The following is a 22,492-nucleotide window of genomic DNA, read 5'->3' on the forward strand; positions in this document are numbered from 1 at the left end:
ATACGCTACATGACCATATAACCTACAGACACACACCTTGAAGGACAGTATTAAGTTTACTGTACACGGACACTGTGGAACATATTTAGATGGTGCACTGCCTAAAGGGGCACCGTGTAAGATTGTAGTCAGAGTTGGTGTTGCAACTATGCTGCTCATTCAAACTGTGCAGCCCATTTCCAAATTTGATCTTTCATGAATATTTACAAAGTAATAAACTAATATGACCAAAGTACAGTAAGATTGTCAGTTAAAAATGTCTAATTCTGCAAATTCAAAATGGCGGCCCATGGAGAAGATCCCCATTTTCATGTATGAAAACTGCCATTATCCCAGTCATAATGAATACTTGGAATATGAAGATGGTGGTAAGTATTCATGGAAAAAGGTAACATTTGTGAATGGGTAGCATGAATTCTGGAAATAAATCAGTAAAAAATATTACACGATGCACCTTTAACATCATATCAAAGTATACTCAAACACTAGTAAAATGCATAACATTTACCCCAAAACTCTCATGAAGATCCAAGCCAAGAATGTAGTCAAGTAAAAAAAAATATCTGAAGTAAGCCAGTGTACTGTACATTGCATGATTAATGGGCAAATAAAAAAATGTCTGAAGTAACATAATGTAAATTCTATTTCTAATGGAAAAATGTCTTAAGTGACCCAGTGTAGGCTACATTGCATTACTAATGGGAAAGCAAAGCTGTCAAAACGTTGAGGAGACACATTAAAAGTGATGAAGGCACGTAAGTCAAGTTGTCCCTGCTCCAGGGACAGGTGTGTGTGTGTGTGTGTGTGTGTGTGTGTGTGTGTGTGTGTGTGTGTGTGTGTGTGTGTGTGTGTGTGTGTGTGTGTGTGTGTGTGTGTGTGTGTGTGTGTGTGTGTGTCATCTCCCCTCCCCACAGTGTACAGTAAACAGTCTCCACAGCTAGGAACAGAAGGACTGGTCTAATAATAGATAATTATACATTACATTTACAATGGTCTGGTTGTGGTTGTGGTAGCTCATTTTAGCCCAACACACAGTGGCTTTCAATAAAAACAAACAAACAAACAAACAAACAAACAACAAATAGCAATAATGAACATACATAGATAAAGTGTCCTGCTAAACGGTAGCCCCGTCTGTGCATGTTAGAGTATTTGAGATTGTCTACAGCATTTCCGTGTACCCTAGCGAACAGTGCTTAACTATGGTGAAAGAGTATAAAAACGAGTTTCAGGCACAGTACTTTTGAACATTTGTAACATCTGAATACAAGTCATTTAATACAAAAGTAGTGAAAATAAACATTGTAAAAAAAAGTATTCCAGCATTATCTTTGGTTAGCATTGGCTATTATTGCACTCTGTCTCCAGGAAGAAACGATTTTACATCATTGGTAATCAATATAAAAATATACATAGTCCTTTATACATGATCCTTTTTAAAAACCCTGTTGTGATAAAACAGCAGTGTGGCTCTTTACAAACATGCTTGGTGGCTAACCTGCTAACATCATAATAGCTTTCTCTGTTGCTTGTACAGTAAACACAACAGTGTAGCATAGCATCCTCTCCAACTACATGGATGGTGGCTAAAGGCCCATTCAAACCCTATGTTTGAGATGATTATGGATACGCACAAGACGGATGAAAACCGGAAAGTGGAACTGGAGAAAGCTCGTCAAACATAAAACACGATCAAAGATATGAAGGTCTTGACGGTTAGAGTGAAAATAATTCTGTCTGTAATTGCCCAAATGTAGGGCATGAATGGGCCTTCACCTGTTAACTAAGGTCCTGTCTACTTTCTTTGTTGATTGTATGTAAGTAAACACACAGGAGTTAGCCAAGCGCTACAGTATGCTAACTGGCAGGTACCCAGAGGGAGCCGCCTCGCCAGTGCCTTACTACACAGGTCAGAGGGCAGGTCAGGTGACCACATGACTGCACACAGTGCCCTCTGACCTGACGGGCATAAAGCTGTCAGGATGTTCTGAATCATATGACCATATGCCCATTCGGACCATATGACCAAGGTTGTGTGTGTGCGTGTGTGCGTGTGTGTGTGTCAGGGCTTGACACTGGCACCTGCCAACCGGCCAAATGCTGGTAAAACTTGGATGTGGCTGGTGACAACTTCAGTGTCACTAGCCAATTTGACAGGTAGCTTATTCTTTATGGTATGCCATATCAGAATAGTGTATATTCTGCAATTTGCCCCTTTGTGTATCAATTGTTTGTATTTAAGTTCAGGTAAAGTAGAACGCAGTGTCTATTTGTTTGTTTTATTTCCATGTAAAAACCCATGCATGCACTCATCTTCTTGCTTTAAGCACCTCATCTTCTGAGGTTATATGTACAGCGTCATGATAAAAAATACATAACGAAATAAAATCTGTGGCTAGTTGAATACCTGAATGGCTAGTGACTCAGGAAAACCACTAGCCACAGTGGCCGGAAAGCAAAAAAAGTTAATGTAAAGCCCTGGTGTGTGTGTGTGTGTGTGTGTGTGTGTGTGTGTGTGTGTGTGTGTGTGTGTGTGTGTGTGTGTGTGTGTGCGTGTGTGTGTGTGCGTGCGTGTGTGCATGTGTGTGTGTGTGTGTACTATTTGCATTGTTCAAATGGGCCCCTCACTTTGTTCTTCTGCAGCATTCACCCTTTCCTGTTCATCCAAAATTGCACAACCATAGCAAATTATATAGTCTCGCTTTACAGATATGGAAAATTCACACTCAAATTTAACACGGGTGAAAAACAGAACAAAAAACAGCAACAACAATGCAGAAGAGGGCAAACTAATGCACAACAGCTGCACTCAGTATGGCTTTTGCCATCCAGTAGGGCATATGTCCTGTTGGGCCAATAACATTGCCCAACAACAGTTCTGCAAAGTCACTTAGAGATATCGAAAATTTGTTTAACACAGGTTTGGAGAAGTAAAACAACTGCAAAAGTAAGTGCAAAGGAATTCATAGGTGGATATCACTTTTGTGCAGTCGTCCAGCCTGTCTCTCTAAAAAAAACAATACATCTCACACTGTCACTCCCCACTACCCCACTGTGATGGGCAAAACGAATTCATTAGTTACACTCTAGCGCCACATTTTCCAAACGACCTTATTTCACCTGTCCAAAATCAACCAGGGGACCATTCAAACAATTACTTGTCTGAATGGAACAGGTAAAACCAAGTCATTTGGAATGTGTGGCACTGAATTGTAACGAATAAATCCAGATTGCCCAGCACTGAAGAAGAGAAGGGAGGAAGAAAAGGGAGGAGGAATGTAGAGAAGGGGAAGAGGAGGAGGAGGGAGGGGAGAGGATACCGATGACAAGAGTGTAGAGGAGGTCAGGTCCTGCGGGAGTGAGGGAATGTTAGAGAGAGAGAGAGGGAGAGAGAGAGAGAGAGAGAGAGAGAGAGAGAGAGAGAGAGGGTTTCTTTAAATAATAGAAACAGCTAACAATAACTGGCACTTTCTTTGACGATTTAAAAAAAAAAGAGTTAAAAAAAGAAAGAAAGAACAGGCGTTGTTCAAAATGTGCTGGTGAAAGAAGGCTGAAGTCACACAGCCCACATTTGACCCTGAGGAAAAGTGTCAGAGTGAATGGTGCAAATGGTGTGTGTGTGTGTGTGTGTGTGTGTGTGTGTGTGTGTGTGTGTGTGTGTGTGTGTGTGTGTGTGTGTGTGTGTGTGTGTGTGTGTAAAATGTCACGGTTTAAAAAAAAATGTTTTAGCTTGATCCAGAGGTTGATGGAGTTTCTGTAAAAGAGACAAAAGGAGCAGTCACATTACGATCTCAGCGAGGGTGAAAATGAGACTGATTTTGTGAATAAGTACAGCTATGAGCTCTTGAGAAGTCTCTTACAAACGCTCAAACAATGTTCTTAAAAAATGGGGACAGTGAGAGTAAAGATGAGACGACTTTTGTGAATAAGTACAGCTGTAAGACATACACTGAAGTAAATAACTACTTCTCGAGCCCCCGAACTCCAAAATTTGCCAAAGTTCTAATCAAATACATTTGAAGGCAATCCTCAAATCGTTAATGGGGTTATGGTCTAGAATTTTTTTTGGACGGGCAGTGGTTCTTGACTTTTTTTCTAAATGCACCCCTTTCCCTTTGCAGAAGACAAGCCGCGCACCCCCAAACCAAACTTCTACTCGTGTATATGCACTAAAAAAATGTTTCATTGATTAATTACAATGATTCTTGCTAGAGCCATTAATCAATACTTTATGACTTTAAATGGGGACCAAAATATGCCTTAATTTGGCCTAATTATAATGTTGGTAAGCAGAATTTTGGTCACAACCTCAACACAAACAAAATTCTGTGCACCCCCTGAAATTTCTGGCGCACCCCAGGTTAAGAACCACTGGTATAAACTATAGTACATTACTAATAAGAGAATAATATGTGGATACACACCCATGCTATTGAGGGTGGGTGGAGGTCGAGAGGGTTTCATCATGTTGCCTTGAGCCAAGCTCTCCATCAGCCACTCCATGGCACTAGTGCAGAACTCCATCTGGACAAGAGCACCGGAAGAGAGAAGAACAGAGAAAGAATTCATTTATTTATAATTTATGGATATTATTTAAACATTAAATGAATATTCAAAAAAGGGAAAATCCAGGCAACTCCAGGTGAAAAAGAGGAAGTCCATTAAGGGTTGTTTAGGCTGTAGCACTGCTTTCTATTTTGCCTGCATCTTGGACGCCAGAAACACTGTGGTTCCTTTTAAAGTTTAAATGGTACAATATTCATAGTTTGGAACATGTCATTTTCCACTATGGGCCATTGCTTGAGATTCACTCAATATTTAACTGCTAACATTTTACACTCATCTGTCACTGTTGTCAATGTTGCTAGTTACACAATGAAAAAAAATCCAATCATGCCCTTCGGTGTGGATTTGCACGCATGGCACGTAGGTGCCACACACACACACACACACACACACACACACACACACACACACACACACACACACACACACACACACACACACACACACACACACACACACACACACACACACACACACACACACACACACACACACACACACACGCACACACACACACACACCTGTGTCTCCAGAGCTCTCAACCTGTGGTCCACATCTCGCATCTCCACCATCTGTTTCACCATGCCATCCATTCTATACGAGAGAGAGAGAGAGAGAGAGAGAGAGAGAGAGAGAGAGAGAGAGAGAGAGAGAGAGAGAGAGAGAGAGAGAGAGAGAGAGAGAGAGAGAGAGAGAGAAAGAAAGAAAGAAAGAAAGAAAGAAAGAAAGAAAGAGAGAGAAGGATAGAAAGATGCACAGAGATGAGAGATGGACAGACACACAAAAAGATGCAAAACACACATACAAAGGCATGGTTGATGTTATCAGGCATCTGCAGGAGTAGGTCAGTTAGACACTGAGGGGCCCTTTGCTCTATTTGTTCCCACAACATATATCATCTTCCACCCCTTCAACACACATACACACACAAAAACACACACACACACAGACACAGACACAGACACAGACACAGACACAGACACAGACACACACACACACACACACACACACACACACACACACACACACAGACACACACACAGACACAGACACAGACACAGACACACACACACACACACACACACACACACACACCCTGACTGCTTTCTCCTTTTACCGTCAACCGGAAAACCATAACTCATAAAGTCCCCAACGTCCTTTTCGCAATCAGTAAACAACCCTTATGTAACACTCAAGGAAAAAAGGTTCAGTTCCTTAGTTCCTCACAATAACACACACACACACACAGTTATGGAACTGCATGCAACGGCTAATGATCCAATGCGCAGTACACGAAGCAGACCATGCTTTTCCGCCATTGTGACTTCCACCTTATGATGGCAGCAGGTGTGTACCTGTTAGTGTTTACCACAGAACATTTCTTTTCCAAGGTGATTTGAGACGTGACATGAGACCATCATCATTGGAAGAGGTATGCTGTTCAGTGTAATATGATAAAACAGACAGACGAGACAAGAAAAGTACTAAAGTAGTGTGAGGGATGTGCGCACATCCAGTAAAACAGGTGCTGGACCAAACAAAGGCACGTAAAAGAAGAAGGAAGAATCTGCACATTGTTGCTGCTCACCGATTTATTAAACACACATTGTGTGCAGATTTTTCCTTCTTTTAGGAGAAGAAAAGTAGTCATACACAAAAGCTGAATACAAATCAGGAAAACAGTACTAACTAGAAGCACTCAGAGAGCGCAGACCTCCGCCAAGGAAGCTGCTTAATAGAACATTTGACTATGTTACACCCTAGGGGCGGAATTCTCCCACCGGCTTAAGTCAAAAAAAGCGCACAACAGCGCCTCCGCGGTTACTCAAGTCTGTGATTAAGCGGGGTTTACGCTGGATTTTACAAGTTGCACACTTTGGGTGGGGCCAGGCCAAAATCAGGGAGTTTCGCATGTAAATGAATCCTAAGCGTATTCTCCCGTGCACTTACGCACGTTTGCCTTTACGCGCATCAAAGGGCTGTAGTAAGGTCAAGCGCCACTATGAGGTAAAATGTAATATTGCATTTGATGCTCGCTTGGCTCGCATTTTGAACATGTTACACGGTATGCTTTGTTGATGTTCCTTAGCGTCAGCGTGAGTCCAAATCGAAATTCATTCACAGTTCCACATAAACATCCTACATTAATTGTGAAAAAATATGACCAGCTGCCCAGAGCATGTTCTCATATCGGTGAACTTACAAACAAAAGCAGGTAATTAATTAATCAGTATGAGGATCATCATGTTGTCTCCACGGACGGTAACCAAAACCAAAAACACCTCGTTGCACCATGCACAAGTAGGCTAAGTTGATAAGGCACGTCTGACTAAAGACCGCTGTTCTAGTCGTCCTAACAGCCACTCAAAGTATGCCTATTCAAAACAACCTTCACCATGTTCGGGGTGACTATGTTGTAGCCACGACGTTATGTAAAGGGTTTTTATTGCAACTCCTCCACTTTTGTGATTTATTGGAACTCGTGCATATGTGCATGTAATCTATTAAACTTTCTGAACTGATGCCCGACAAAGCCTATAAAACCGCCACATACTGATGTAGGCTACAGGTTGTTCTATCTGTTTTTGTAAGGCAGAAAATATTTCCTGAATGTCATTACAGCTAAACGTAAAAATGTAGGCCTACATATCAGATCATGTCTTTGGCATATCACTTCTGGTCTCTTTTACACCCCATCAGCTGCGCGTTTAAGTCCTGGCTTGGCATTGCATGCCCATGTCCAATTAATTCCCATGTCTGCGACAGAATATAAAGTCTCCGTTTTTTCATGACGATCGATTTCCTTGTTCATTCTTCAGCATGCATGTAGCCTAAGTGTAATATGCTGACGGACAGCTGAGATCCACATATTTCCAATTATTTTAATGTCACGTTGCTGTACAGAGAAGCGAAGAAACACTTTTAAAAGTCAGCAAATACTATGTGTTTGTTTAACTGTGGGAATGATCAGCAGTTTAAATCAATTTTTGATTTCCAGGCAACACGCCAAACTCCATTTTTAACAAAACGTTTAATCATGTTTATTATTTCAATCAACCTGTTGCGCACCAAAACGCTCAGCTGAGTTCCCGCCAAAGGGACACATCGCGTTTCCATCTCATTATCTCACCTCCAATACTTGCCTTGTGCTTGTGAAAAGGAGCGGAGGTTAGATTTTGAAACGCTTTTGCAAGAGGACTTTTGGCACGTGGTTTTAAATTCAAAGTTAAAGTTCAGTGTTGGATCTCAATGGACTGCCGAGGTTTTCACATGGTTGATCTGAAAATCCATGCTCCATAGTTTCTTTGTAGCCACAACTGATGAACTTGGCGGAGACTCATCCCCCCATTTAGCATATATCACGCCTATGTTTGGCTACGCGCTGTTTTTCTGAGTTAAGCGCGAGGGGTGTGACGACGTTCCAGAGGGGAGAATACGCGCAAGATAAGACCGCGTAAAATGTGCGTGCGTAAAACCGACTTAAGTGGAGACGGGAGAATTCCGCCCGAAGTCTCTTTGTGGAGTCCCCGCAATTCAATTTCTGGTCACTAGGGGCGTCTAGATATATAGGTCAGCAATGGTGAAGAATCTTTTAAAAAGTCCTGTTTCCGGTTCGTGATCCGGATCACCACTAGAATTTAATCACTTGTTCCTTGGGTCATTATCAACAACTCCACAAAGTTTCGTCCAAATCCGTTGAATATGAGTTATGCTGCTGACACCACAAACAAACAAACAGACAGACAGACAGACAGACAGACAGACAGACATACAGACAGACAAACCAACAAGACCAAAAACATAACCTCCTTGGCGGAGGTAACAAAAGCAAAAAGGGTAAAATGCAGACAGAGTTGGAACACAAACATTTCAGGTCTAGCCCATTATCAGAGTTCCAGGTTCTGAGGAAATATTTGTATCCCCACTCTGTCAACTTTTTACTTTTTTGTTTTGTTTTTCTGTCGTCTTTTTTAACCTTTTCAGTTCATCTGTATTCAGATATTGTACTTATCAGATATTCAGTCACCACTTGTTGAGTAAGTTTGTTTCCATTGCATCATGGACGTAACATTGCTGAGAAGTTGTATCCGCTTAAGCTTCCGGTAAGGAGAGGGGGAAGGGGGTGTTTATGTATACAGTACAACATAACTGAGATCTGTGATGAGTAAAAACAAATGTTGAGACAATCTACACTTGGCTGTGAATGGAAAAATGTGGACCGTCCATGGTGACACCTCACAGGCCTGATGGTAAAGGAAAATCCTGAGTGTGAACCTTTAACACTTTTTGAAATAAGAAAATAACTCATTTTTACCTCAGAGAACCGCTACGCTGCAGTCATGCGAGTAAACAAAAGTTAACGAAACAATTGTAATCCGTGTTTTCCCTCGCCTCACACGCGCGCACACACACACACACACAAACACACACACAAACACACACACAAACACACACAAACACACACACACACACACACACACACACACACACACACACACACACACACACACACACACACACACACACACACACACACACACAAACACGCACACACTCACTTGACAGACATCCTCTTGAGCCTCTCGGTGTCGCTGGCCCGCTGTTTCTTGCCCTCGTCCGACAGGAAGTTCTCCTTCTGAATCCCCTCCCACGTCATCAGACGATTGGCTGCTTTCCCCTCCAGTTCCTGAGCTGCAAAAGGTGTCACAGGTTGAGGCATGCGTCAATCATGGTCAATGTGATTCAAAGAATTGAATAAATACCAGCAGGTGGCCACAGTGCTGTAAAGCAAAAGGAAACAAAACCAAAACCACATACAGAAAACAATACACGACACCAAAAAATATTGATCTCATAAAATGTAATACTAAACACGTCTTGCATTTAATTAGGTGCAGTTTATGTTAAAAATGTTACAACAAAGTATTTAGCATTATTTAACAGTATGTTCTTGTAATGTTCCCTAGCATTAGAGTTATTAGGTTTAGGTATGCACAAGTACAGTATATTGCAAATACACAATACTGCATGTTGTTATGTGCAGATACGTTTTAAAAGAAACCATGAAATACTGTGAAGCTAAAACCCCAACCAACCGTATAATCTGATAATATCAGATGAAAGTTTTATAACAAATGTGGGTATGTTAGAGCTGAATGAACATAATCTCATGCAAAATGAGGGTTTTAAATGCAACTTATTTCATGTTTGTATGTGTTTCGGAGGTTGAGATATTTAGGATTTAATAGAGAGAGGGCACCCTTACCCAAAAAGGGCTTGGTCTAAAATGGCTTAAAGTAGAACACTGAAATTCAGCTCTGACAGTTCCTCTTGCCCATAGAAAAGACATAATGTAGCCCTTTAAAAAATATAGTATAAATATAGTATAGTATATAGTCACATATAGCCTACTGTATAGCAGGCTACTGTAAAACAGCTGAAACACACACAGCGCAGCTGTTTCTCTCTATCGCTCGCTCTATGTGTGTGTGTGTGTGTGTGTGTGTGTGTGTGTGTGTGTGTGTGTGTGTGTGTGTGTGTGTGTGTGTGTGTGTGTGTGTGTGTGTGTGTGTGTGTGTGTGTGTGTGTGTGTGTGTTACAGTATGTATGTGCTTCCTGTCATACATGAGGGTTATTTATGGTGCTCACCAGAGTAGCTGCCTTTGGTTAAGATTAGCCATGCCAACACAGACCCCTACTGTGTGACTTACTGAGTCTGTGTGTGTGTGTGTGTGTGTGTGTGTGTGTGTGTGTGTGTGTGTGTGTGTGTGTGTGTGTGTGTGTGTGTGTGTGTGTGTGTGTGTGTGTGTGTGCACGGAGAGAGAGAGAGAGAGAGAGAGAGAGAGAGAGAGAGAGAGAGAGAGAGAGAGAGAGAGAGAGAGAGAGAGAGAATGACTGTGTGTGTGTGTGTGTGTGTGTGTGTGCGCGTGTGCGTGTGCGTGTGCGCGTGTGCGTGCGTGCGTGCGTGCGTGCGTGCGTGCGTGCGTGCGTGCGTGCGTGCGTGCGTGCGTGCGTGTGTTTCTGTCTCTCCATGAGAGTGCCGGGTGCTCAACAACAGATGATACCAGACTTGCACATTCTTCTCAAACCGTCTACAAACAACCTTACAGTGACATCTCCTAAAATTACACAAAGTCACCATCTCATCTTGTCTTGTCCCGTCTCACCAAGACTAATACCAAGCAGCCGAGATCAAGACCGAGACCCGGACCAAGAAGTCGACACAAAGAGCCGCAACAGTAACATACACCTTAAAGAGCCACCCTCTTCACTTTGTCTGGTCTTGCCATGGAGGGCACTTTGCATATATTCCTCTTGACCAGGAGGTGTGTCTCTGTGTGTGTGTGTGTGTGTGTGTGTGTGTGTGTGTGTGTGTGTGTGTGTGTGTGTGTGTGTGTGTGTGTGTGTGTGTGTGTGTGTGTGTGTGTGTGTGTGTGTGTGTGTGTGTGTGTGTCGAGGGGAGAGAGAGAGAGAGAGAGAGAGAGAGAGAGAGAGAGAGAGAGAGAGAGAGAGAGAGAGAGAGAGAGAGCATGTGAGAGAGAGAGCGTGTGAGAGAGCGTGTGAGAGAGAGAGAGATAGTGAAGACCGTGTATGTCCATGTGCGTGGTGTGTGTCTTACCAAAGTGATGGATCTTCATGGAGGGCACCTTGCGGATGTTCCTCTTGATGAGGAGGTGCAGGTGTGAGAGGAAGATGAAGGGTGGGGCCAGGGAGGGCTTGGAGTGGTACTCCACGATCAGGTTGTAGCGCTGGAACTTCCAGTAGGTGTCGCTACGCTCCTGCACCTTTGAGAACGTGTAGCTGAGGAGAAGAAGAAGAAGAAGAAGAAGAAGAGGAGAAACAAGCAGAGCAAATAAATGATTGTGTATTTTGTTGGCTATACTGCTCTGTTTTATCCTGACGGTCCTGGAAAAAACATACATGAGCAGATGAAATGTTGTCAAAATTACAACAACAAAAAAACAGCCTTCTACACTGTTTTCCTTTTTTCTTTCTCTCTTTCATACACGCTCACACACTCACACTCACAAGTGCGCGCGCGCGCACACACACACACACAAACAAACACCTTTGTTTATTTATCTTTGAGGAGACAAAACACAAAAGAATTTCACTCTCTTATACACCTTTAATGAGATGCAATGACAGAAATCTTGAATCACTAATCCAGAGCAAATCGCTGTGGGAGTAGCATATTCTGAGCATCCCAAAATGACATGACACGTACGTACATCAGCATCAACTCGTGGCCGGTATCTTCGGACACCCAAAGTTAATAAATAGGCCTCTAAGCCTGGGGCCCCCTGACCTCACTCTCTATAGCTGGTGTGGATTGCTCACACCAACTCCAGTTATACCACCCCCACAGAGCTGAGGAAGGCGGCGAATTAACGCTTGTGTATTTATGGACTACAGTTCAACTTCATCTACCATTTTGCGCTACTACTCATAGAGGTGCAATTTTGATGAAGATATAGATCAGAAATCTATATCAGCGAACTCTGCGCTGGTTGGAGCAAATTTGTAGTGTGGTCTTGTTAGGCTTTTAGTGTTTTTCGGTAACAACACAATACATCTGTGTCATTAGGTACAATGGTGTAACAGGTATGTAATATCATATGGTAGTGTTATACTTACATCATGGCTTTACTTTTACTTTTGACACCTCTGATATAGATGTATGGGATCATGGTAAGATGTCACACTTGAGCATTTACCAATCCTTTTTCAGTTGTCATGACCATTAAAATAGTCACAGACCACACACACACACACACACACACACACACACACACACACACACACACACACACACACACACACACACACACACACACACACACACACACACACACACACACACACACACACACACACACACACACACACACACACACACACACACACACACACGTCATTGGACTCGTTCTTGAAGGTGGTGTTCTTGATGGTGATGGATTTCACTCTTTAAAAGTCATGTTAGATATGTCTGCATGTTGGTTGCAGAGCATTTATGCCTGCCTTTCTATGACCAAGCAGATCACATTGTGGTCGGTAAATCTGATGTCCCGTTTGCGACCGAGGCTACTGTCTCAATATATAGCAGCAGCATGGAAATTTGAAACGTCTACATTAGATTACAGTAAAAGGTGTGCTAAGGTAAGCTAATGTCAGCTACATTAGTTTACCTTAGCATAGTTGCTGTATTCTTATGAAGCCATTTCAAAAGTACATGCTGCCATATTCAAAAAATGGTTGCATCACCTGGAAAGTGCTTCTGCTGCAACATGATCTCCAAAAATTCTGTGCTCCTGGACACGGATGTAAAGGACACAAAATCCGTCTCCAGGAGCACGGATTTTGCCAAAATGTCGTGCTCCTGGACACGGAATTAGTTTCCGTGATGGACACAGAAGTGCTCTCTCTATACTCCCACAGCTCTATGTTTCCACAGCCTTGTGTTTTCTCAGGATTCTTCTAATTTCAAATATTTTTTCACAAAAAACATTAGGTTAGGGTTAGGGATTGTTTTGGTCTGGGCACAGCTAGTTTTCTTTCATTCATTATATGAATTTGATAGCCTAGCAACCGACTGGAAAAGGTATTTCTCAAAAATATGTCTTTAATGACAGGTTAAGGTTAGGGAATGTTTTGGTCAGGGCATAACTTAATTTGCCATAGCAATATTTTGTTTAGGATTAGCATTTGGTATGTATTTTCTGATGATAGAGTTAACACAGTGCTGTGGTAATAGCCTATAGAAAGCACTTCCGTGTGCCCATCACGGAACACAATTCCGTGTCCAGGAGCACGGAAAAATATTCTGTGTCCAGGAGCACGGAATTTTGGCAAAATCTGTGCTCCTGGACACGGATTTCGTGTCCTTAACATCCGTGTCCAGGAGCACAGAATTTTTGGAGATAAGGCTGTCTACTCACTTATCCAACTCTACGGACTGCAGGGAGTGACTGAATTGCATGGGGTATCCCTTTAGCAGACAGGAAGTTTTACCTCATTAAGAGATAAACAAACAGGAAATGGTGTTACCGGAACATGACGACGAGCAGGTTTATAACAGGCAGGAAGTGAGGTGTTGTTACCTGAACATGGCAATGAGCAGGTTTATAACAGGCAGGAAGTGAGGTGTTGTTACCTGAACATGACGACGAGCAGGTTTATAACACAGGAAGTGAGGTGTTGTTACCTGAACATGACGATAAGCAGGTTTATAACACAGGAAGTGAGGTGTTGTTACCTGAACATGGCAATGAGCAGGTTGATGAGCAGGATATTGGTGACCAGCAGGTAGACCACCAGCAGGATGACCGCCAGCCAATTGGAATACCCGTCTCGACAAGGCTCCGCCCCCTCCAGGTCTACCAGGGTCATGTTGTCAGTGCATGGCATGTCCCATGGGATCTCCTTTCCAGCTAGGGAGAGAGAGAGGGAGAGAGTGAGTTTATTGTAATGCTTCACACACTAAGTACTTTGACTTTATACAACTAAAAGAAAGAATTCTGTATGCAATGTGTATTTTTGTCAGAGAGACAAAGATGGAGAAAGAGCACGTAGCACAATATAAGTAACTGATTTCACTGAACCATTAAAAAGGTCTAACAAACTGAACAGAGAGAACGACGATCAGCAATGTTTAATTGCTATTAACTGTGTCCCAGCTCAAACGGTTAGGCCACAGACCGTTACGCTGGAGACCCGGGTTTGTTTCCTGATCATCTCCCAACCCTCTCTATCTCCCGCTCATTTCCTGTTCCATTCTTCACTGCGCAATACAAATGGAGGCGAAAAAGCCCCAACGTTTTTTTAAGTTAGTTATACTTACTGTCCATCTCCTCCACAGGAATCTGTCCAAAGATGTGTAGGTAGGGCCGGTAGAAGACGCGGCGGAATATGATGGCAGGACGCGGGTCGTAGGAGTACAGCAGAGCCTGATTGGCTATCCCATACGCCATTATCCACACACCCAGGAAGAAGAGGAAGAAGAAGATGTCCTTCATCTAAAGCAGGGGAGAAAAAAAACTCATGATAAGTTAAAACATGTCTTATATCTGATGCAGGGGAGAGAGAAGAAAAATACTGTACTTCAGAGGATTTAAAAGCATCATTGCATTCATCTGATGCAGACCTCCTCCAAGGAAGCTGTTTGATAGGACATTTGACTATGTTACACCCTATTTTATTTGAAGTCTTTCTGCCTTCTTTTTTGTGGAGTTGGAAACTGGAATATCAAGATTCTCCCTGTCCACAATTCAATTTACGGTCACTAGGGGCATCTAGATTTGTAGGCCAGCAATGTTGAAGATTTTTTTTTTTTAAATCCTGGTTCTGGTTCGTGATCCGGATCACCACCAGAATTGAATCACTTGTTCCTTGGGTCATTACCAACAACTCCACAAAGTTCCTTCCAAATCCATTTGATTAGTTTTTGAGTTATCCTGCTGACGGACGGACAGACAGACAGACAGATAAACCAACACGACCGAAAACATAACCTCCTTGGCGGAGGTAATAAAACAATAAAAAGGTAGAAACACTGTCTTTTACGGTTCCTTTTTAGTGCACACTGTACAACCTTGGGGTTCTTCACAGAACGTTCAGGTTCTTCAGAGAATGTTTGGGGTTCTTCAAAGAACTGATGTCACAAAGACTATGATCCATTCTACATACATTCATCAATATGTTCAGTAGTATTTACAGTACTTATCATAATATTATTTACTATTGCAACATGCACAGCTAGTGGCAGTGCCTTTATTAACATAATTGCTGAATTGTGTAATATTTTTTGAGGACTGAACTTATGAACTGGTATTTTGTTATCTTTATTTCCATTGTATGACAAAAATGGATAAAAGCGCTAAAGACAAAAAAAATTACATTTACAATTAGCTTTGCGTAACCAAGTCGCCACCCTGCCTCTTACCATCTTGCCGACGATGATGATCTTTGGTCCGAGCTGCTTGTGGATGGCAAAGATGTGGATGAGCCTGATGGTGAACACCATATAGTCCAGACACAGAGACATGCGACCCAACTCATACGTCCTCTTGAACATCCTGAAAAGCAAACGCACGCACGCACGCACGCACGCACGCACGCACGCACGCACGCACGCACGCACGCACGCACGCACGCACGCACGCACGCACGCACGCACATGCACGCACATGCACGCACACCCACACACACACACACACACGCACACGCACAATAAATAAACAGACATACAACCCAGCTCATAGGTCTTTTTGAACATCCTGAAATGTGCATACACATGCACATAGTATACTGTACATGCACACATACACACACACGCACCCACACAAAATAAATAAACAAAGCTCACAGACAGACAGACAGACAGACAGACAGACAGACAGACAGACAGACAGACAGACAGACAGACAGACGCACGCACGCACACACACACACTTTAAAAAACATAGATCACAACAAAGCACATGTTTGCAAGTTATTTCAAGTACATATGTAACCCTAATGCACCAGTACAATGTATATTACACGCACGCACGCACGCACGCACGCACGCACGCACGCACACACACACACACACACACACACACACGCACACACGCACACACGCACACACGCACACACGCACACACGCACGCACGCACACACACACACAGTCCAATGTGTATTACAATGTGCATTTGTATATGCGGTTGGACACCATAATTTCCTCCCGGATCTATGATGTTATTCTACTCTAATCTACAAATCTCAGATATACAGAGTGCACACTCATTAATTTATTCACCAGAAAACTCAATCCCCCCTTGAAATTGGATTTCAATTCAAATCTCCTCAGTGGAACCAAACATTTCATGAGGAATAATGCCCTCTACTGGTGCAGAAAGAGAATGTCACTCATTGATGGACATCAACCAGCATTTTGGCACGCAGCCCTTCGGAACCTCAAAGTGCTGAAGCCATGGAAACACTGCAGCACGACATGCATGTCAGAACCCCCAGGCTTCATCTTCACTCAAGGAGCATTTGGGTGCGTCTGTGTATCAGTGCCTTCAGCCGCTTGCTGTCATAGGACACTTCAAAGGACTGAAGGCAAGAACATACTCTCTCTGAAGCTACTGACATCCAATACTGTACATGCGATGAACTTTAACCCATTGATGCTGGATGTTGCGTTGTGCAACATTGGCCCTGGCGCCTGGAGCTGCATGACGCAACATTCAGGCTCATGAGATTTAAGACAATTTTATTAAAAATCTTGGTATGTTAGAGTTGAATGAACACATTCTAATCCGAGGTGAGGGTATTAGCGTTTAATGCAACTCATGGCATGTTTTTATCTGCTTCAGGGGCTGAGATATTTCATTTTTTTATATGCTGAGGGTACCTTTTCTTAAAAAGGGCTTAGGCATTCAGCAGCCTTTCATGCTGTGTGCTTTAGGCATCAATGGGTTAACGTCTGAATGTGCTTCCTAACCTTTCCCTTCCTGAGTTCAAATTTTTGAAGTGATCCAGAGCCTGTGCACTGATTCTGCTGAGTGAGCACAAGGGGTTTGAGCCTTCTTTTGTCAGTGAAGTGGCTCAGTTACATACACAGAGTATCCATGTTTCCAAAGGAATACTGTAATCATTCGGTTTAAAACAAGTTCTGGAACTTTACGTTCTGCAACCGAAATATGAATGGAACATGGCCATCTTCGTAATGAATGAAGAGCTTACATGACTTGTGCACTAACCAAATACAGCACCATTCCGTTTAAAATTGCATTATTCCTTGAATATAGCTGCGCTCAGCCAACTTTGATCATATATAATATAGTAGTGTTTTTCAAAGGGGGCTCTACACAGCCCCCCAGGGGGCATTGGGGAAACTAGGGGGTGCTGAGAAGGAGACAGCTGAGAGGAGGCGGTGCTTAGTTGCCATTGGGGGGCATTATGGTGCTTTCATGTGCTCTGGAATTATGGTAAATACCAAAACACCAACATGGGAAGGACACACCTTGTGGTATTTTCCACTGGACAACTTGCAGAATTTTTTTTATATACAAGTTGCCGAGACTGAATATCTACTTCCAATGACACATGAAAGGCACATTAGTCCATTTTATTTTTTAATACTAAAGGGGGCGTTGCTGGGCTTATGATGAGGTCAAGGAGAGGCGTTGGGAGGCTTATGATGAGATCAAGGGAACTCTAAAAGGTTGAGAACCCCTGATATACTGTATACTACTGTACCTGCAGACGAGGCCGAGCACAAAGAGGACGATGGCGACGAGGTCACATCTGTTCCACACGTCCTGGCTGTACTGCCTCAGCCTCTGGCGAAGGGTCATGGTGCCTACTATAAAGGTCTGTGGTGGACACAGCAAGAGGTCAGAGGTCAGAGGTCAGCGAGGCCAATGAGTACAAACCCCAATGGGGTCAACTCGGAGGTCAAATGTATATCCAGAACAGTACAGTTACAGTAGTCAAAAGGAAAAGGACAACGAGCGCTCAAAGTCTTTTCTCCAGATAGAAGGGGTGCATCTGGTTAATCCTGTTAAGGCTTCATAGAAAGATGACTGAATCCAAAGCACTCTACGCCCTGACGAAGGCCAGACGGCTGAAACCGGTCTGCATTTTTAAGTTTGTTTACCCCAATGTAGAATAAATGGTTTTTATTATAACATCAACCTTGACTCGAAGGAGAGTGCTTTGGATTCAGTCATCTTTCTAGTACAGTTATTCAATTGTAAATCTGTCCAACAGGGACTTACGTCTTGTTGTTTTGAAGTGTCTAATTCATAGCATCATACAGTATTGTGTGTTTTTTTTTTAATTGCTCTTGCCTTTTATCCAACTATGGGAGAATATGCAATGGGAATCGGACATACTGTAGTAGATAATACACCTATAGTGTCATTTCCTGGTTCACAGGCCACAAACCTGATCCAACCTGCTCAGACTCGACTCAAGACTAGTCCCTCAGACTTAGGGTGACCAGACGTCCCGGTTTGACCGGGACAGTCCCGGTTTGGAGTTGTGTGTCCCAGGTCCCGAGCAAACCCTCTCGGGACACAAATATGTCCCGGTTTTGGCCACCCACTACATTGTGCCATGTCTATCAGGGTAAATATATGGAAAAGATTACATGTTTACCTCCCACAGTTAATGGCAGCCAGCGCTTGTATAGACAGTCTGAAGGAGTTAGTTGCGATTTGTCATTCCTCCCTCTAAAATTGATCAGAATGCAGGAAATTGCATCTAAAAAAATACACATTTTCCTGGGGGAGGACCCCCAGATCCGCCCGCCAAATATTGTCCTTCAGTCACGCACGAAGTGTCCCGGTTTCAGACTACAAAAATCTGGTCACCCTACTCAGACTAGACTAAGATTAATCCCTCAAGACTCATACTTAACCTATCATCTTATCAGCTAAGTTGTCTGTGCTGGAGGAAAATATTGGCAGGCATGATTTATGTATTGTCTGAATGAAGGATTGACACTTCTGGAAATATAATTTGCTTAACAGTATTTAAACATTATACAAGAAAGAAGCATCACCATTGATTGGTGATTGTATCATTTCATACAACAAGTTGTGGCTTATTGAGTATTTGAGTGAGTATTTAAACTTCTTCTGGTACCTCTCGAAGCTCCTCGCAGACAATGGTGAAGACCCAGAAGTACAGCACATACTCTGCGATGGCCGGGCCTTTTGGGGGCGGCGGCTTGAAGTCCACCAATAGGACGTAAGCGTAGAGGAACAGGAAGAGGAAGTACATGAGGACGTTGCCGAGGAAGGACGTCACGGGGGCGTACCAGAACTGACGCCAGCGCGAGACGATGAACGGACGTTTGGGGGGCTGTGCTGAGAAAGGCAATAATGGAGACCGTTAGGAAAACAAGCACGAGACAGTTAGTATTGGAGAAACATTGGGATGGTTAGTATTGGAGTAGCTTTGGGATAATTTTGCGAGATAAGGAATGGAATTATACAATAATATTGGGTTATTACTGGAGTACCATTGACGCATTGGGGGCTGTACCAAGAGAGGCAATAATGCAGACAGACAGTTACTAAAACAATCACAAGAATTTTTGGAGACGCAGCAATGGGATAAAGATGCTTTGGTGGCTGTGCAGAGATGGTCAGTAATACAGATAGATACAGATAGGAAGACAAGCATTGGGATGGTTGGCATTGGAAAAGCATTTGACACACAAAAAAAAACAAAAGAAGGGGGTCGCAGCAGAACACATTTGGGAACCAGTGGAGTAGACAGTCAACAATCGTTGATGACGTCACTTCTGTTGTGGTTTTGAATGAAACCCCAAACAAAAACAGACAGCGAGTTTATCCTTTCCCTTCCCCTCCCGCCCCCACAGGCCTTTGTTATGGTTTGGAGGGGCAGAGAGGAGGAGGGGGGTGCTCATAGTGTTCGTCTGAGTTTGTTTTGAAGTATCCGGAGCCTGGGGTGTCTATTGTCACCAGTGCCTTTTTACCACATACTGTATACACTAATGTAGCCAGAAAGGGGGTTGGAAGGAGATGTTTTATTGTGGATTTCATTTATGTAATTAACTTTTGCACCACACATGACCACTGAAGCCCTTTTCAGGAGATTAGTATACAGTGGTAGAGCAGCAGCATTAGTGGTAGAAGGGAGAAGGAAGGTTTTATTGGAAGTATCTAGGAAGTAACAGTCTTGGAAGTGGCATTCTATTGTGACCAGGTGTTTTATTACCAGGTGTTACCAGGTGTTTTATTATTTTATATAATATTTCATCTTCACATCAGAAAATTATATAAATCAGTGGGTGAATGTTTAGTCTGAGCAGAAAAATAAGTAAACTCCTGTAAGGACATGTAAGGGTTGAGTGCAAAACTGCAGAGAATTACCCCAAAAACGTGAAGCAAAAAAAAACAAAAAAAACAAAAAAACTGAAAATTTAAGACACCTACACTGGAGTAGTGACAATGGACAGTGGGTGACGCATGTGACGAGTGTGTGGCGGATGCCAAAAAAGACGGGCGGATACAGAAAGAACAGTTTATAATGAAACAAAAGAATAATGAGTGCTGAGAGAGAGAGAGCAAGATGGAAGAGTAGGATAAGAGAGAGGAAACAGAGGAGAGGGAGTTGAGAACAAGAGAAAAAGGGAGTAGTGAGAAAAGATGGAGAGGTGGAGAGGGAGAAAAGAGGCGGATGAGGTAGGGTACAATGAGAAAAAAGGAGAAAAGGAGGAGTGAGAAAAAGTAGGAGGAGGAGGAAGGAAGAAGAGGAGGAGGAGAGGGTGCGGAAAAGAGTCGTGGGAGGAAAGAGAGGAAGGATAGAAAATGGATGGAAGATGGATAGAAAATATAAAACATATGGTAGATAGAAAATATGAGGAAGAGGAAGGGAATAGAGAAGACAGGAAAGAGAGAGACAACGAGAGAGAGAGAAATAAACGAGAGAAAAAGGGGGCTAGAGCTCAGACAGACCTTTGATTGGTGTCCTTATATGGACCTCGGGCTCTGCATCCTCTTCACCACTACCATGGGACCAAGATGGAGACAACGTTCAGAGTGTTTATGAGAGAGAGAGAGAGAGAGAGAGAGAGAGAGAGAGAGAGAGAGAGAGAGAGAGAGAGAGAGAGAGAGAGAGAGAGAGAGAGAGTTAATCAACGACTTAATCAAAAGCATGTATTTGGACAACAAATGTGCAATAAAAATGAATAACAGCAGAACAGACTACTTCACTCAAGGGCGCGGGGTGAGACAGGGCTGTAGTTTGAGTCCTACTTTGTTCAATATCTATATTAATGAGTTAGCGGTGCAACTGGAACAATCTACAGCCCCTGGACTCCCCTTAAACAACATGGAAGTTAAATTCCTGCTCTTTGCAGATGATCTGGTGCTGCTGTCGCCCACAAAAGAAGGGCTACAACAGCACCTGGACACTCTAGAGCATTTCTGTCAGAACTGGGCCCTGACAGTTAACTTGGCAAAAACAAGGATTGTTATCTTCCAGAAAAAACCCAGACTGCAGGCAAACAGACACCTTTTCACTCTAGGAAACACCGCCCTAGAACATTCACTGTCATATAAATACTTAGGCCTGACACTCAGTGCCTCTGGAAGCTTTGACCTTGCAGTGAATGCGCTAAAAGAAAAAGCTCGTAGAGCTCTCTACGCTATCAAACGAAACTTTTACAAAATTCAAATTCCAATTAAAATCTGGTGTAAAATATTTGACAGTGTCATTATGCCTATTTTATTATATGGATGTGAAGTATGGGGCCCACTCAGTAAGCTAGACTACACTAGATGGGACAAGCATCCCATAGAATCCCTGCATGCAGAATTTCTCAGAAATATCCTCAGAGTCCAAAGAAAAACTCCCACAAATGCATGCAGGGCAGAATTAGGCAGATTCCCATTGGCGATAAATATACAAAAAAGATCCCTAAAGTTTTGGACACATCTAAATTTCAGTGAAGAAAACACTATAAAGTTCCAAGCATTTAAAACCCAAGAGGTTAGCCCTAATACCAATCCCCTCAGTCAGTTGGTTCTGAAGTTAACTAAACCTCTTAACTCACTAACCCATCAACCTCAGACCATCCCTGCTGTACAAAATCAAATCAAAGTAAAACAAATTATGAACCAATGCAAATATACTTACCTGGAACACTGGGAAAACCAGACCAAATCACAATCCAAACTAGAATGTTATCTTGGACTAAAAAGAAATTATGAATTGGCAGAGTATCTCTACACAGTCAGAGATACAAAGCAGAGACAGATCCTAACCAAGTACAGGTTATGTGACCACAGACTAGCTGTAGAGAAAGGACGCTACAAAAAAACATGGCTACCAAGAGATCAGCGGATATGTGGTCACTGTACGACTGATGAGGTTGAGACTGAGATGCACTTTCTGCTCC

General features: G+C 42.8%; 1 protein-coding gene across 1 annotated transcript in view; it reads right to left on the bottom strand.

Annotated features, from left to right (window-relative positions):
* Positions 1 to 3,395: 3,395 nt before the first annotated feature.
* LOC134467689 (transient receptor potential cation channel subfamily M member 4-like) overlaps positions 3,396 to 22,492 on the bottom strand; it is a 39,961-nt gene continuing 20,864 nt past the window's right edge. The window contains exons 18-28 of the mRNA XM_063221545.1: positions 21,048 to 21,097; positions 19,207 to 19,430; positions 17,815 to 17,930; positions 15,509 to 15,641; positions 14,408 to 14,582; positions 13,823 to 13,997; positions 11,186 to 11,367; positions 9,126 to 9,258; positions 5,088 to 5,160; positions 4,425 to 4,524; positions 3,396 to 3,754 (exon numbers count right to left, since the gene is read on the bottom strand). Coding sequence (XP_063077615.1) covers positions 3,726 to 3,754; positions 4,425 to 4,524; positions 5,088 to 5,160; positions 9,126 to 9,258; positions 11,186 to 11,367; positions 13,823 to 13,997; positions 14,408 to 14,582; positions 15,509 to 15,641; positions 17,815 to 17,930; positions 19,207 to 19,430; positions 21,048 to 21,097 — 1,390 coding nt within the window. The 3' untranslated portion in view covers positions 3,396 to 3,725. The remainder of the gene's footprint in view (positions 3,755 to 4,424; positions 4,525 to 5,087; positions 5,161 to 9,125; positions 9,259 to 11,185; positions 11,368 to 13,822; positions 13,998 to 14,407; positions 14,583 to 15,508; positions 15,642 to 17,814; positions 17,931 to 19,206; positions 19,431 to 21,047; positions 21,098 to 22,492) is intronic.

This window comes from Engraulis encrasicolus, chromosome 17 (assembly GCF_034702125.1).
Source record: "Engraulis encrasicolus isolate BLACKSEA-1 chromosome 17, IST_EnEncr_1.0, whole genome shotgun sequence".
NCBI classification, from domain to species: Eukaryota; Metazoa; Chordata; class Actinopteri; order Clupeiformes; family Engraulidae; genus Engraulis; species Engraulis encrasicolus.